The 15,737-nt window shown below is 52.8% G+C and overlaps 2 protein-coding genes across 6 annotated transcripts in view; one reads left to right on the forward strand and one right to left on the reverse strand.

Moving 5' to 3' along the window:
- Positions 1-4,617, forward strand: part of CARD9 (caspase recruitment domain family member 9) — a 34,083-nt gene extending 29,466 nt beyond the window's left edge. For all 5 annotated transcript variants that reach the window (XM_058159499.1, XM_058159497.1, XM_058159502.1 and 2 more), the window contains one exon: positions 2,980-4,617. In XM_058159499.1, coding sequence (XP_058015482.1) covers positions 2,980-3,076 — 97 coding nt within the window. In that variant the 3' untranslated portion in view covers positions 3,077-4,617. The remainder of the gene's footprint in view (positions 1-2,979) is intronic.
- A 1,093-nt stretch (positions 4,618-5,710) lies between these two features.
- LOC131186067 (zinc finger protein 239-like) lies at positions 5,711-7,626 on the reverse strand. Its single transcript, XM_058159300.1, has one exon. It carries the CDS (start codon positions 7,228-7,230, stop codon positions 6,154-6,156), a length of 1,077 nt encoding a protein of 358 aa, XP_058015283.1. The 5' UTR covers positions 7,231-7,626; the 3' UTR covers positions 5,711-6,153.
- Positions 7,627-15,737: the final 8,111 nt, after the last annotated feature.

A 15,737-nucleotide genomic window follows, 5' to 3' on the forward strand; every position in this document is an offset into this window, starting at 1 on the left:
CAGAGGAATAACCCGTCCCGAGCCTCCAGAGATCATCAACCAACGCGACCAAAGCCGTCTCCGTGCTGTACCCAGGCCAGAAGCTGGACTGGAACAGGTCTAGATAGACAGTTTCATCCAGGTACTGGGGTAATTGTCGTGCCACCACACTCTCAACAACCTTCACCACAAAGCGAAGGTTGGAGACAGGACGATAGTTCGCCAAAACAGCTGGGTCCAGGGAGGGCTTCTTGAAGAAGGGCCTCACCACCGCCTCTTTCAGGGCGGTAGGAACAACACCCTCCATCAAAGAGGCGTTGATAATCCCCTGGAGCCAGCCTCGTGTAACCTCCTGTGTGGCCAGCACCAACCAGGAGGGACACGGGTCCAATAAACATGTGGTGGCATTCAGCTTTCCCAGCATCCTGTCCATGTCCTCGGGAGTCACAGTATCAAACTCATCCCAGATGGTATCACCAAGACTTGCCTTCGCCATCTCGCCTGAATCTACCCAATTTTGGTCCAGTCCGTCCCGAAACTGAGCGATTTTGTCATGCAGATACTGTCCAAAATCCTCAGCACGCCCTTGCAGGGGATCGTCCCGCGCCTCCTGATGCAGGAGGGAGTGGGTCACCCTGAACAGGGCGGCTGGGCAATTATCTGCCGACGCAATAAGGGTGGAAACGTAATCGCGCTTGGCCACCCTTATTGCCACTAGGTAGGTCTGAATATATGATCTAACTAGTGTTCAGTCAGCTTCCGAACGGCTGGCCCTCCATACCCTCTCTAGGCATCTTTTCCAGCGCTTCATTTCCCTCAGCTCCTCGGAAAACCAAGGAGCTGGTTGAGAGTGACCGCTCGAAGTTACAACACTGCAAAAAGTGATTTATGAATCTTTTTCACACTTACTAACCATTGCAGCATCCCCATGGTCACGTGATCAAAACTCAGGCGCTTCACAACTGACTCGGATTAATGACCATTGTGGTGTCCCGGGGTCATGTAACTTAAACGCTATGATACTAACGTAACAGCTGTAATGATTCACTTAACAATGGAGGCCAGAAAGCTCATAAAATGGGGCAAAATTCACATAGCAAATGTTTCACTTAGCAACAAAAACTTGGGACTCAATTATGGTCGTAAGTCGAGGACTACCTGTAAGTTACTAGCTTTATACTACTTTATACTAATATTAGTAATACTAATCAAAAAATTAGCAATGTGGAATAAGACAGACAAAATCTATCACAGTAGAAATCACTCTTGAATAATGGAACCGAGGCTCTTTAAGATCTGGTGATGCCACTGTTATCACCTAATGGAATTTAAGCTGCTGCACAGAACCTGGGACATGACATGTTGTAGCAGGATGTCTGCAAACTGCAGGGAAGGGTAGAATTGTCCTAGTTTGTTGTTGTTTGTCTTTTAATGACCCCATAATCCCTTGTGGGGTGGAGTCTGGGCAACTGAATGCAGCTGAGTGTTTACTGGCCGGATGCCCTTCCTGTCACCAATGCAGAGTTCGCAGCCATTGTGCCCAGAGAGAGAAATATCTGCCTCTATCTAGGATCGAACTCACAACCGATTGTGAGACAAGAGCTTCACCTCTAGGCCACCGCACCGCTACATTGTCCTGGGACAGGGGTCTGCAAACTTGGGTCTTTTAAGACTTGTGGACTTCAACTCCCAGAGTTCCTCAGCCAGCAAAGCTGGGAGTTGAAGTCCACAAGTGTTGTGTCTTGCCCGCTCTCACAGCAGCCGGGGCCTTCTTATCTGCTCCCGAACACGGAGGAATGTATGCCTCCCGGCCCCAGTCCTGGCTCCATGCCCAGACAAGCTGAAGAGGAGTGGGCACCTCCCGGTCCCAGCCCTGGCTCCATGCCCAAGCAGGCTGCAGAGGAGGGAGCACCCCCCGGCCCCAGCCCTGGCTCCATGCCCAGGCAAACGGAGCAGCTAGACCCCTCCCCCTCCTCCACAGCATGTGAGCCTGAGGAAAGTTTATTTCCAACAGCTGCTGATTGGAGTGACCCTCACATCAGAAGACTGGATAGGCGGAGGCAACAGAAGGAAGGGAGGGGCAGGCCTTAATGAGTGCTGAGTCATGGAGCCACACCCCATGGCCTATATAAAGGATCTGCTTTCTGGCAGTCTCTGAGTCAGGCAAAGTCGAACTTATCTTGCTGAAGTCACTTTCTGGTCTCCTGCCTGCTCTGAGGACTCTGCTAGGACTTTGGGCAGAGCTGCAGAGGCAAGCCTGATTCGGATTTCCCTGACCCGGCCGTCAGCGGAGGAGTGGGACACGACAACAAGTTTGCAGACCCCTGTCCTGGGAGCCTTGGGTATTTATACAGTAATGATGAGATGAGTCTCGTACAAAGGTTTCTGTAGTACAGGCAGAGGAGAAGTATTTGTTCTGTTGTTTCTGTGTGTACAGAGTCAGAAGGGCTTTGCCTCCCCGGGAAAGGAGTCTTCCTGGATCAGCCTTCACGCATCCCTGAGGGGAGGGCATCATGTCAGAGTGAAGTCCCTGCCAAGGATTAGGGATTAAGGTTAGTTAAGGGTGCCATCGGAGAGGCAGAGCACCTGTTAGACCCATCAGTTATTCTTAAAACAGAAGAAAAAATACTATTACCCAAGCCAGCATTTTGTTTGCTGCTCCTGAAAGAAACTGTGGAAGTTTAGCAAGTCACAGAGATTTTTTCCTTGCTGAGTTTTGCATTGTGAGGGCAGATTGCCTCTCTCGCCTGCAGCCGGGGCCTCCAAACATCCGTGGTCCTTTGAGGACAGGAGGGGTGGGCGCAGCCATGATGGTTGGCACGAGAAGGAAAAGCTGAGCATCATTTCAAGGGCCAGTCACTGGAGAAGCTGAAGTCCCAGGTTCAGTCTCCTGCTGAGACCACAAACTGGCAAGAGTTGCTAGAGGTCATCTATGTTTTTAGCTGGACAGAAGCAGCATTTGTGTTCCTCCCTCTAAACCGATGTGGGATCTCCTTGCAGAAAGAGAGCTCTACGAAGGGTGCAGGAGAGCCGCTATCACGAAGCTTACTGGGAACATTCCTCAGGAAGTGAGAACACAGACACCGAAGGCTCCTGACCTCGTCTGCTACCTGGAGGGAGAAGTGGAGAATTTAGGGGACTCTTCAACCAATCTCCAACCCATCTACTTCTCATTCACAAGCAACATGGGCAGCGGGAGGACTAAATGGGTGAATTATTTTGCTGAGACCACCTAGATTTTACATCTCTATCCAGCTGACTGAATGATGCTGTCCAGATTCCTTCCCAGTGTCTGAAGGACTTGGGGACCTGGAGCAGGTTTGGGTTCCAGCCAAAGAAGACTCAGTGGCTGTGAGGTTTAGCCACCCCATCCCCCATCTGGATTTCAGATTCTAGATTTTCTGTTTATATATTGGCTGTTGTTTTTCTCTTTTGATTCCTGGTGCGTTTATGTGGTATGCCACCCAGAATCACACTGGCTGAATTTGTCAGCATTAATTACAGGTAGTTCTCGACTTCTGACCGGTCGTTTGGCGACAACCCAATTTCGAAGTTACAGCCACTTTAGTACTACCAATTGTTTTCCCTCCCACTGAGCCAATGCAGTATTCCCCCCTTGCAGTATTCTCCCTCCATTTTCCACCCCATCTTAAAGAGTCCCTTTAGGCTCTGGGCCTTCTTCCCACCCTGCTGAGTCCCATACCCTCTCCCCACCCTCATCACTGATCACTCACCTTTTACTGTGGATCGGGGTCCCCAACCCCTGGGTTGTGGCCCACTGCTGGGCCATGAGCCATTCGGAATCAGGCTGTGGAAGCGGCAGGTGAGCACATGTGCACATGCATGCATCCCCACGTGCGTGAGCAGCAGGCAAGCACGTACACACACACTCAATTTGCTGGCCATTCACATGGAACTATTGCCCACCCCCCCAGTCCACAAAACCAGGAAGGTTGGAGAATTCTGCTGTAGATCTTCTGGAATCTCCAGAGATCATGTTGGGGAAGGAGAGGTTTTCTCTGTCCCTGCCCCATGTGACTCCAAACCAGAAGTGGGAAGCATTTCAGAGGGATAATTTTTTGCAGCCACTTTGAAAATGGTACACTTCCAGTATTGTGCAGCCTGCGGGGATACCGAGGGTGGAACAGCCTGCTCTCCTTCTACAAGTTTTTAATAAAAGGGATTTATGACTGTTTTTCACATTTATGACCATTACATCCCTGTGGTCACAATCAAAATTCAGATGCATGGCCACTGACTTATGACCGTTGCTATGTCCTGGGGTGATTTGTTCCCCTTTTGCGGCTTTCTAACAACCAGTCAATGGGGAAGTCAGATTCACTTAACAACCATATTAGTAATTTAAAAGCCGCAGTGATTCTTAATTTATTAACTTAACTGTGGAAACGATAATGCAAGTGGGGAGGTGTCCAGCCACTCACATGGCCATGGCCCACAGGTTGGGGACCCCGAATCTAGATTCCATGTTCTCTGCTCTTCAAGTCTCGCATGCAATCGGTTATCTTTGTGTGATCATTTGCTTACAGACACGTCAAATATACTGAATGCATATTATAACTTGTTTCTGTACCTTATAAAGGCAACTTGATTCCCCCTTAATAAATGCTGTTTGCTTTGCCCGAGTTATTTGGGGATTCATATTTTCAGGTGCGCAAATAAGCCCCTTTGTAAAGGTCAGTTTTCTCAAATTCAGGGATCAGGTTCTTAGCTCCATGCCAAATTTGCAATGCCCAAGTTTGGAGGCTACAAATTCATGGGATCACCAACCAGTTGTTCAGAAAGGAACAGAGTTGATTCTTACCTCAACCTATTTTTTTATGTGCAAGCCCTCCCAGTTTGTACCACCCCTCAATTTGTTCATTTCTCCCCAGGAAGTATGACACATAATTCCAGAACCTCTGCGTAAGAGAGCTTTGTATGCTTAATCCGGGGCTCCTCAGGTTTGGGTATTTCTATTTGTTGGCCTACTTAGCCTTCAGCCAGTTTGTCCTTGGCTATGACATACTCTTGTGTAGGACTATCTGTAGTACATTATGTACGTGCCCTCTAGATAGGGAACAGCAGGACTGTGTAAAGATAACAAAACACAGGCTTTTGCTTTAGGTGTGCTACCATTGAGCTTTTTTTGTTTTTCATACTCAATCCTTTCATAATTGAGATAAAGGACCCCATTAGATATGGCTTTTGTACAATTTAACCTATATTCCCCAACAGGTCACCTGCCTCCAATTTACCTGCTTCGTTCAGTGGGCCCAGCTGTATTTTTTTTATATTCGATGACATTGTTATTATGGTAACAAATCTTAGTTGGCCTTAGAAAGTTCCTTGTAGCGGGTTTTTTTTTACTAAAGTCAAAAAAGCATCAATAGAACACTGAGGGAACCCAAATGACAAGTTTAGAATTTAAAGTATCTGGGATGGTCCTACATGCTATTGGCATTTGGAAAACTCATATAGAGTATATGAAAGAATTAGCAGAGCTTTTTCATAGCCAAGGCAAGGAATGTATTTCCTGCAGTGCTGAAAGGTTTAAGTTTATAGCCCACATATTTTTACAGCCACATTGTTCCAATGATGAATTGAATAAGTTTGTGATGGTATCAGTATATAGAATTGAATACACTGGCACTCATAGGTTTACACACCCTTTGCAGAATTTGCAAGAGATAAGACAATTTTGTAAGAAAATAATGACCATGCAGCGTGTGATTCAAATCAATATTATTAGGTTTCATAAATTAGGATATTAAACAAACCATGATAATAAAAGAAATAGTAAAATGGTTCTATTCCCAAGTTTGCATATCCAAGTTTGAAGGTTTGGGCTGATAGTACAGTATATATCCACAGGTTGAATGGGCAAAATCCACACCTGTGCCTTATTGGATTGTAATTAGATCTGTGATAAGTATTTAAGAAGGTTCTTAGCACTAGAGAAACCCTTGTGCATGTCATCCAAGGCTGCAGAATTTGCTGCCTATATTTATAGCCATAATCAGTCCATTTATGTTTCTCTCCCATATGGATTTTTGGTGGTTTTGGAATTGCCGTTTCTGAAGGATTTAGCACACTTAAAAACTTTTTCTGAGAGTAAAGTTTATAATTTTTACTGAAACATATTTTGACTGAAAGTTTACTACACTCCATGAATTTTTAGGGGTTTTCCCCCAAGTGAATTCTTTGATGATTTCTGAGTTTTCTGCTTGTTGTGAAGGATGCTCCACAATCCAGGCATTTATAGGATTTTTCTCCTATGTGGATTCTTTGATGTCTATAAAGCTGTCCTTTCTGACTGAAGCTCTTTCCACACTCCAGGCATTTATACGGTTTTTCTCCAGTGTGAATCCTTTGATGTCGACGGAGGTGTCCACCTTCAGTAAAGCTCTTTCCACACTCAAGGCATTTATATGGTTTTTCTCCAGTGTGGATCCTTTGATGATTATGGAGCTGTCCACCCACAGTAAAGCTCTTTCCACACTCCAGACACTTATATGGTTTTTCTCTTGTGTGGATTCTTTGATGCTTAGAAAGACTTCCGCTCTCACTGAAACTCTTTCCACACTCCAGGCATTTATATGGTTTTTCTCCAGTGTGGATCCTTTGATGGTTATGGAGCTGTCCACCCTCAGTAAAGCTCTTTCCACATTCTAGGCATTTATAGGGCTTTTCTCCTGTGTGGATTCTTTGATGTGTATAAAAGTGTCCACTCAGAGTAAAGCTCTTTCCACACTCCAGGCATTTATATGGCTTTTCTCCTGAATGGAATCTTTGATGTGTATAAAGGTTTCCCACCACATTGAAGCTCTTTCCACATTCCAGGCATTTGTATGGTTTTTCTCCAGTATGGATCCTTTGATGTCTATAAAGGCTTTCCCTCAAATTGAATCTTTTTCCGCACTCCAGGCATTCGTGTGGTTTCTCTCCTGAATGGATCCTTTGATGTCTATAAAGGTTTCCCAAATGACTGAAGCTCTTTCCACACTCAAAGCATTTATGAGGTTTCTCTCCTGAATGGATTCTTAGATGGCTTTCAAGATGGTCGTTTCTTTTGAAGGATTTTTTACATTCCAGGCACTGATATTCCTTTCCTCCCTCCTGGATCCTTGGGGGCCTCCCGGGTCTTCCGAAGGAGCCTCCGCCCACCAGGACCGTCTCGGGGTCTCCGCCCGTTTCCTCCTCCCCGCATCGCCCTCCAGGCAGCCGCCTTTCCCGGCCTCCCCCTGGGCTCATCCCTCCGGCAGCCCCGGAGCCTCCCGGCCTTTTCCCGCCGTCTCCCGGGGAAGCCGCGCCGGGACCGGGCAGGGCTGCTCCGCGGGGCCCGCTCTCCTCCTCCTCTCGGGCGGCGCTTCCTTCCTTCCCCCGCCGGGCTCCTCCGTCCTCCTTCAGGGGAGAAAGAGAGGCGGGTCACGGCTGCGTCCCCTTCCCCGCAGGGGAGGCCCAGGCCGAAGCCTCCGCCTCTCACGGGCCTTCCGGCCGGGCCCGAGGCGGATACAGCCTCCACCTCACAGCGTCCGCTCGCCAGACCAGGCCTCGGACTCCTTTTTCCAACAGCGGCCCCCTCAGACAGCGCCCTACCCGACTCCGAGCCCGTCGGCAGCCGAATGAATTAATCGCCTCAGTCGTTTATTTAATGCCGGAAATGGAGGCGGGACCTCGTTGCGCGCCCTTTCCTAGAAGCTCCTCCTGTTCCTCTTTAGGGACCGCCCCAACGATGCCCCTGCCAATCGTCGCCGTCCCCGGAACGACCAATCGGCGGCGTCCTTCCTCAGTCAGCCAGATGGTGCCTGTGCGGTGCGGAGGACAGTCCTGGTCCCGCGCGGGTGGGTTTTTTCCCTTGAACTGTGGGGTGCGGCCTTCTCTCCCACACCCCCAATTCCGTCGTGCGGAGGTTAAGGGGTTCTTCTGGGGCTGCGGCTTTTCTCCTCCCCCCATCCGGGGTCCCTCTCTAGGCAAGGCGAAGGGGGCATCCGGAGCTGAGGGTCCCTGGCCCTCCCTTCCCATCCGGGGGTCTCCACGGGGTCTCTCCCTTGAGGGGGGGGGCACCCAGGCAGACGAGGTGCCTGACATTATAATCCTAGTTTTCCAAAATTGTCCCTTTGATCTTTTTTCTGGCAGGATGTTCCTTTCAATTTCTCCACATTTTTGCCATTTTTTTCTTAACAAGCGAATACGCTTCCAAACCCCCTCCGATCTTTTATTTTCAAAGCATGCCATTTGGGACAATGTCATTCCTCCTTCGACATTCCAATAATATTGGAGCTTTCCATTTGTCTGTATATTAACAGATTAACAGAGTTGGAAGGGACCTTGTAGGTTCATCTAATCCCAAGCAGGAGACCTTACACCATTTCTGACAGATGGCAGCCCAGTCTCTTCTTGAAAACCTCCAGGGATGAAGCTCCCATAACTTTCGAAGGCAACTTCTGCTCTACTGGTGGATTGTTCTGTCAGGAAATTTCTCCTTATTTCCACGTTGAATCTCTCCTTGTTCAGTTTCCATCCACTGTTCCTTGTCCGACCTTCAGATGCTTTGGAAAATAGCTTGACCCCTTCCTCTCTGTGGCAACTCTTGATGCTCTTACAGTCAAGGCCAGAAACCAGGTTTAGTTCTTGGCACTTCTGACACTTTGTTGGAGACCCAAACATAACATACGGTGAAGAACTTTAATCTCTTCAAAAACAGAATGTAGTGTTCAAACCAGACATGATGTTGCAATTTCACATTAAAATTTAACATTTAAATGGAGTTTCCAATTGCATTTAAAAATACAAATGGAAGCCGCAAGGGAAGGACTAAACTGGACATAAGTTTCAATTCTGATTAGCATTTTTGAGCTGCTCTATGCTTTGGGAGGAAGAGATCCATGTGGCACTTATCTGTATTCTCCTTTATTGATACATTAACATATATTGTCAGCACCAGTGGGAGGGAGGATTTAAATCTCTCCTTTTGATGTCCATTGACAATATTTTTCTTACCCCAATCTGGGGCTGTTGTTGCTTTTATAAATTCAGAAAGCACTTGTAGACCAGCGGCTTCCACAGAAATACATTTGGAGGAGCCAAAGTATATTACATAAATTACAATCATGATCTCACTGGGATTCCCCTACTGTGAAATGTAAATGTTGTGATCAGAGTGCTTGGAGTGGGCTATGCGGAGGGTAAAACAGGCAAGCTAAACCAGGAAAGCTGTCAGGCTAATAAATGTTGCTTAAAATCTCAGAAGATTTGGATGGGGCTTATACCCATTATTTTTCTTGTAATGCAAGAATGCAATTTGAACTTCATAAAGGCCATAACAAGCCCATCTGGAGACTATCTAGGTGGAACTCTGCAGATGCACAATAGCAGGACTTCCGGCTTGCAACAGGACCACAAGATCTCTGAAGAGCCTTGCTTACAAATGCTCAAGGGCACCCATGTAATTCAGGGGAAGTTTGTAGAAAAATGATCACGTCTAACAGCTATATGAAGTTTTAGAAGTTTAGAAGTTTTCAAATGGTGCTTCAAAGGAACACCGCTGTGAAGCAGCCATCTCAATTTGATGGCCCCTGTAATGACACTTGAAAGTAACTTTTTGTGCATGGAAACGGAACTGAATTAGATCACAACCGATCTAGCTAGCCCTAGAAGGCTTGTGAGGAATGCTGAAAAAAGATCCAAACAAAAGATTTGTAATTTTAAAGAACAGTAAATTGTGGAGAACTTTAATGCTGGAACTGGGCCCAAGTGGCCTTTTGAAAAACTTCAAATTTTTTCCAGGGGAAGAATACATTCTTCAAAGAGCAGCAAAAAGAAGCTACTCTGAAAAGCTAAAGAATCAGTTTTCAGCAAATGAACCAGCAAACATGTGGAAAACTCTTAAAAATATCACCGGCTATGGCAAACCTCCTTCCCAGGCTGAAGGTAATCAACAACTGGCAGATGACCTGAATGAGTTTTACTGCAGGTTTGAAAGGAAATTACAGCCACAACCCCCATCTCAGACACACCAACAACAGCCAAGCCTCCTACAACTGACCCCATTTCATTGGGTTCACAACCCCTAGTGATCACAGAAAAGGAAGTGCAGGACCTATTTCACAGACAAAAGCCAGGAAAAGCTCCAGGCCCAGACAAGATAACTCCTTGCTTAAAAGTCTGTGCTGACCAATTGGCCCCCATCTTCACCCATATTTTCAATAAATCACTAGAGATGTGTTATGTTCCTTCTTGCTTCAAACGCTCTACCATCATCCCAGTGCCGAAGAAGCCCACCATCAAGGAACTGAATGACTACAGACCAGTTGCTTTAACATCTGTAGTCATGAAAACCTTTGAAAGGCTAGTGCTTTCCTACCTGAAAACCATCACGGATCCGCTGTTAGACCCCTTGCAATTTGCATACCGAGCAAATAGATCAACAGATGATGCTGTTAATATGGCTCTGCACTACATCCTACAATATCTTGAGTCTCCAAAGACCTATGCAAGGGTCCTTTTTGTAGACTTTAGTTCAGCATTCAATACCATCATTCCAGACATTCTTCTAACTAAGCTAAACCAGCTACAGGTACCGGAACAGACTTGTAAGTGGATCACAAGCTTCCTAACAAACAGGAAGCAGCAGGTGAAGCTAAGCAAGATCACATCAAATACCTGTACAATTAGCACAGGGGCCCCCCAAGGCTGTGTGCTCTCCCCACTTCTCTCTGTATATGTTGTGTCTTGCCCGCCCTCAGAGCAGCCGGGGCCTTCTTACCTGCTCCCGCACACTGAGGAATGTATGCCTCCCGGTCCCAGTCCTGGCTCCATGCCCACACAAACTGCAGAAGGAGAATCTCCCTGCCCCAGCCTTGACTCCATGCCCAGGCAAACGGAGCAGCTAGACCCCTCCCCCTCCTCCACAGCAGGTGAGCCTGAGGAGGGTTTACTCCCAAGAACAGCTGATTGGTGTGACCCTCGCATCAGAAGATTGGAGAGGCGGAGGCTACAGAGGGAAGGGAGGGGCAGGCCTTAATGAGTGCTGAGTCATGGTGCCACACCCCATGGCCTATATAAAGGAGCTACTTTCTGGCAGTCTCTGAGTCAGGCAAAAAGTCAAACTTATCTTGCTGAAGTCACTTACTGGTCTCCTGCCTGCTCTGAGGACTTTGCTAGGACTTTGGACAGAGCTGCAGAGGCACGCCTGATTCGGATTTCCCGGACCCAGCCGTCAGCGGAGGAGTGGGACACGACATCTTGCCTGACTCCTCACACATCTACAAGATGGATCTGCAACAGCTGGCGCTGATTGTGCAGCAGCTACAAACAGACAACCAGCAACTGCAACAGCAAGTCGCCCAGCTGACTGCTCAACTGGCTGCTGGGAATGCCCCAGCAGTCCAACCTCCTCCTCCTCCTCCTCCTCAGCGCCACAGCCCGGTACGGTGCGGAGAAGTTCTCAGGACGGATGGAGATGTTCCCGGCCTTCATGGCCCAGTGCCAGACCTACATGGCAATGCGGCCGGGGGACTTTCCAGATGACCGGGCCAGGGTGGCCTTCGTGATGAACCTGTTGTCTGGCCAGGCTGCGCAGTGGGCCACGCCCTTGGTGCTCAGGGACAGCCCCTTGCTGGCGGACTACCAGGGGTTCTGGGGGCAACTACGCCTGATGTATGAAGACCCTGTGCGGGCCCAGACGGCTGCCTGGCGCCTCGGAGAGATCCAACAAGGGCCCCGCCCGGGAGTACATCGCGAATTCGGTTGCTGTGCCATGATTCGGACTGGAACGACACGGCACTAGCGGACGCGTTCAAGAGGGGCCTTCGGAAGAGCTCCAGGGCGAGCTGGCTCGGGTGGGCGCCGCGGACCCTCGTTGACCTGGTGCCCCTCTGCCTGCGCCTCGACACCCGTCTCCAGCAACGCCCGTCCTGTCGCCGCCCGCAACCGTCAAGACCGTCGCCCTCCTCGACCCGTGCCGACCCGTCCCGGGCCACCCGCGCCGTGGCCGCCGCCGAGAGCCCATGGAGTTAGGAGCGGCCAGGCCTCGCCTGACGGCCCAGGAGGCGGGCGGGCGCCAAGGGGCTGTGCTTGTACTGTGGGGAGCCCGGCCATTTCGCCGCCGCATGCCCCAGGAAGCGCGGAGCACGTACGCCCGTCCCCGAATCCCGGCCTGGCCAGTCGGGAAACGGGGCAGGCCCGGCCCAGGGGAAACACTAGGCGGGCACGGACATAGCCCCGCCAGACATGGCCGGCGTGGACCCGGGCCCCTCGGCACCTGATTTTGGACACCGGGTGTGGGTGGGTGACCGGCGGAAGGATCCGGCACACGCGCTGGTAGATCCGGGGGCCACCACGAACTTTATGGACCGGGCCTTCGTGGACCATTTTGGTGTCCCCTTGGTTCCGGTAGACCCTCCGATGAGCGTCGAGACCATCGACGGGAGGGAGCTGGTGGCCGGACCCATTAACCGCCACGCAGCCCTTGCGCCTCGCCATCGGGGACCACGAGGAGGCGATTCGCTTCACGTGACGGCGGACCTCCACTTCCCAGTGATCCTCGGACTGGCCTGGCTGCGGACGCACGACCCTCAGGTGGCCTGGTCGCGAACGCCATCTCGTTCCCAGCCTGCAGTGTGTCGACCACATCCGCCACACCTGCGCCCGGCCAGGACGTCTTCACCCGGCCGCCGCCGAGGCCCATGGAGTTAGGGCGGCCAGGCCTCGCCTGGCGGCCCAGGAGGCGGGCGGGCGCCAAGGGGCTGTGCTTGTACTGTGGGGAGCCCGGCCATTTCGCCGCCGCATGCCCCAGGAAGCGGCGGAGCACGTCGCCCGTCCCGAATCCCGGCCTGGCCAGTCGGGAAGCGGGGCAGGCCCGGCAGAAACCCTAGGCGGGCACGGACCAAGCCCCGCCAGACATGGCGGCGTGGACCGGGCCCCTCGGCACCTGATTTTGGACACCGGGTGTGGGTGGGTGACCGGCGGAAGGATCCGGCACACGCGCTGGTAGATTCGGGGCCACCACGAACTTTATGGACCGGGCCTTCGTGGACCATTTTGGTGTCCCCTTGGTTCCGGTAGACCCTCCGATGGCGTCGAGACCATCGGCGGGAGGGAGCTGGTGGCGGACCCATTAACCGCCACGCAGCCCTTGCGCCTCGCCGCCGGGGACCACGAGGAGGCGATTCGCTTCTACGTGACGGCGGACCTCCACTTCCCAGTGATCCTCGGACTGGCCTGGCTGCGGACGCCGCGACCCTCAGGTGGCCTGGTCGCGGGCGCCATCTCGTTCCCAGCCTGCAGTGTGTCGACCACATCCGCCACACCTGCGCCCGGCCAGGGCGTCTTCACCCGGCCGTCGCCGTGCCCCGGAGCTGCAGGACTTCGCTGATGTCTTCAGCGAAAGGAGGCGGACCGCTTACCCCGCACCGGCCCCTCGACTGCCCGTGGACCTGCAACCCGGCGCCCGCTGCCCACGGGCGCCTGTATTCCATGTCCGAGCCGAGTTGGCGCCCTCAGGGACTTTCTGGACAAAAATCTGGCCCGAGGTTCATCCGCCTTCCAAGTCCCTCTGTCGGCCCCGGTCCTCTTCGTAAAAAGAAGGCGGGATTTGCGCCTGTGTTGCGACTACCGCGGCTGAACGCCATCACGGTGCGGAATCGCTACCCCTGCCGCTCATCCCGGAGCTGATGGACCGGCTGCGGAGGCCTCCATCTTTACCAAGCTCGACCTCCGGGGCCTACAACCTGGTGCGGATGCGTGAAGGGGCGAGTGGAAGGCGGCGTTCGGCACCGGTATGGACACTACGAGTACACGGTCATGCCGTTCGGGCTGACCAACGCCCCGCCGTCTTCCAACATTTTATGAACGATGTGTTCCGGGACATGTTGGATCGGTTCGTGGTGATCTACCTGACGACATCCTGGTCTACTCGGTCCAGGAAAGTCACCTCCAGCACCTCCGCCTGGTCCTGCAGCGCCTGCGGAGCACCAGCTCACGCCAAGCTGGAGAAGTGTTTTTCCTCCGGTCGTCCATTGAGTTCCTCGGGCACATCCTCTCACCCGAGGGGATCGCCATGGATCCGCGCAAGGTGGAGGCCCTGTGCAGCTGGGAAGGCCCGCGTCGGGTGAAGGATGTCCAGCGGCTGCTGGGCTTCGCCAATTACTATCGGAACTTCATCCCGGCTTCGCCACGCTGACGGCTCCGCTCACCCAGCTCCTTCAGAAGAAGGTCCCGTTCGGTGGGGTCCCCGCGGGAGGAAGCCTTCACGGCTCTCAGGAAGGCTTTCGCCACGGAGCCCATCCTGCGACATCCCGACCCGCACCGGCCTTCGTGGTGGAGACGGACGCCCAACGCCGCCTCGGAGCGGTGCTGCTACAGGCCCCGGCGGATGGCGGCACTCTTTTCCCTGCGCGTACTACTCGCGGAAGCTCAACCCTTCCGAGCGCAACTATACCATCTGGGAAAAGGAGTTGCTGGCTATCAAGGCGCGTTCGGCGTGGCGGCACCACCTGGAGGGCCCGGCATCAGGTGGAGGTCCGAACGGACCATCGGAACCTCGAACATCTCACCACGGCTCGGAAGTTGAACCAGCGGCAGATCCGGTGGTCGCTGTTCTTTGCCGGTTCAACTTCGCGTCACCTATATCCCCAGTGGCCACAACCGAGGGCGGACGCCTGTCCCGTAAGCCGGAGTACCTGGCGCCCAAGACCCTCTTCCTCCACGGACTGTACTGCGGCGGAAGCCTTGGCCGCCGCCGGGAACCGTGGACTTACGGGCCCGGGTGCGAGGCGCAGCGCCAAGACGCCTGGTCTCAGCAGCGGCGGCGGAGGCGGGCCCCACGTCTCCGTGGACATTGGAAGACGACGTACTCAAGTTCCGGGCGGTTGTATGTGCCCACGGGCCGCTCCGTCCTCGTCCTGACCCAGTGCCACGACAACCCTGCCGCGGGCCATTTCGGGTTTTCAAGACTCTCAACCTGGTAACGCGGACCTTCTGGTGGCCCCGGGTGTGGCATGATGTCCATGCCTATGTGACGTCCTGCGTGCCGTGCCGGCAAGCCAAGGCCGCCACGGGGGCCCCTCCCGGTCTCCTCCAGCCCTTGCCGACTCCTGACAGACCCTGGGGGGCGATTTCCATGGACTTCCTGACGGACCTGCCGCCGTCCTCGGGGTCACCACGGTGCTGGTGGTGGTGGACATGCTCACCAAGATGGCACACTTCATCCCGTGCCGCGGGCTGCCCACCGCCACCAAGACGGCCCGTCTCTTCTTGCAGCACGTCTTCCGCCTCCACGGCCTGCCGGACAGGGTGGTGTCGGACCGTGGGGTGCAGTTCACGGCCCGCTTTTGGAAGAGCCTGATGGCCGCATTGGAGGTGCAGGTGTGCCTGTCGTCGGCGCACCATCCGGAGACCGACGGCGGGACGGAAAAGGTCATCGGCGTCCTGGAGCAGTACCTCCGGTGCTTCGTGAACCAACAGCAGGACAACTGGGCCGATTACCTGTCCCTAGCGGAGTTTGCATTCAACAACTCCCAACACACCTCCACCCAGACCACCCCGTTCCTGGCCAATTTGGGGTACCATCCGCGGCTCTTCCCTCTGGCGCCCCCGGACTCCCCGGTTCCCGAGACACAGTCCTTTCTCTCCGAGTTGCACGCGGTCCAGCAGATGGTGCATCGGCAGCTGAATCGGGCGAAGGAGGACTACAAGCGGGTCGCCGATCGTTCCCGACAGGCAACACCCCCACTGGTGGTCGGAGACCGCGTGTGGCT

Source organism: Ahaetulla prasina, chromosome 16 (assembly GCF_028640845.1).
Source record: "Ahaetulla prasina isolate Xishuangbanna chromosome 16, ASM2864084v1, whole genome shotgun sequence".
NCBI lineage: Eukaryota > Metazoa > Chordata > Lepidosauria > Squamata > Colubridae > Ahaetulla > Ahaetulla prasina.

Coding starts and splice junctions, on each gene's coding strand:
- LOC131186067 (XM_058159300.1), bottom strand. CDS start 7,230: ATGAGCCCAGGGGGAGGCCGGGAAAGGCGGCTGCCTGGAGGGCGATGC.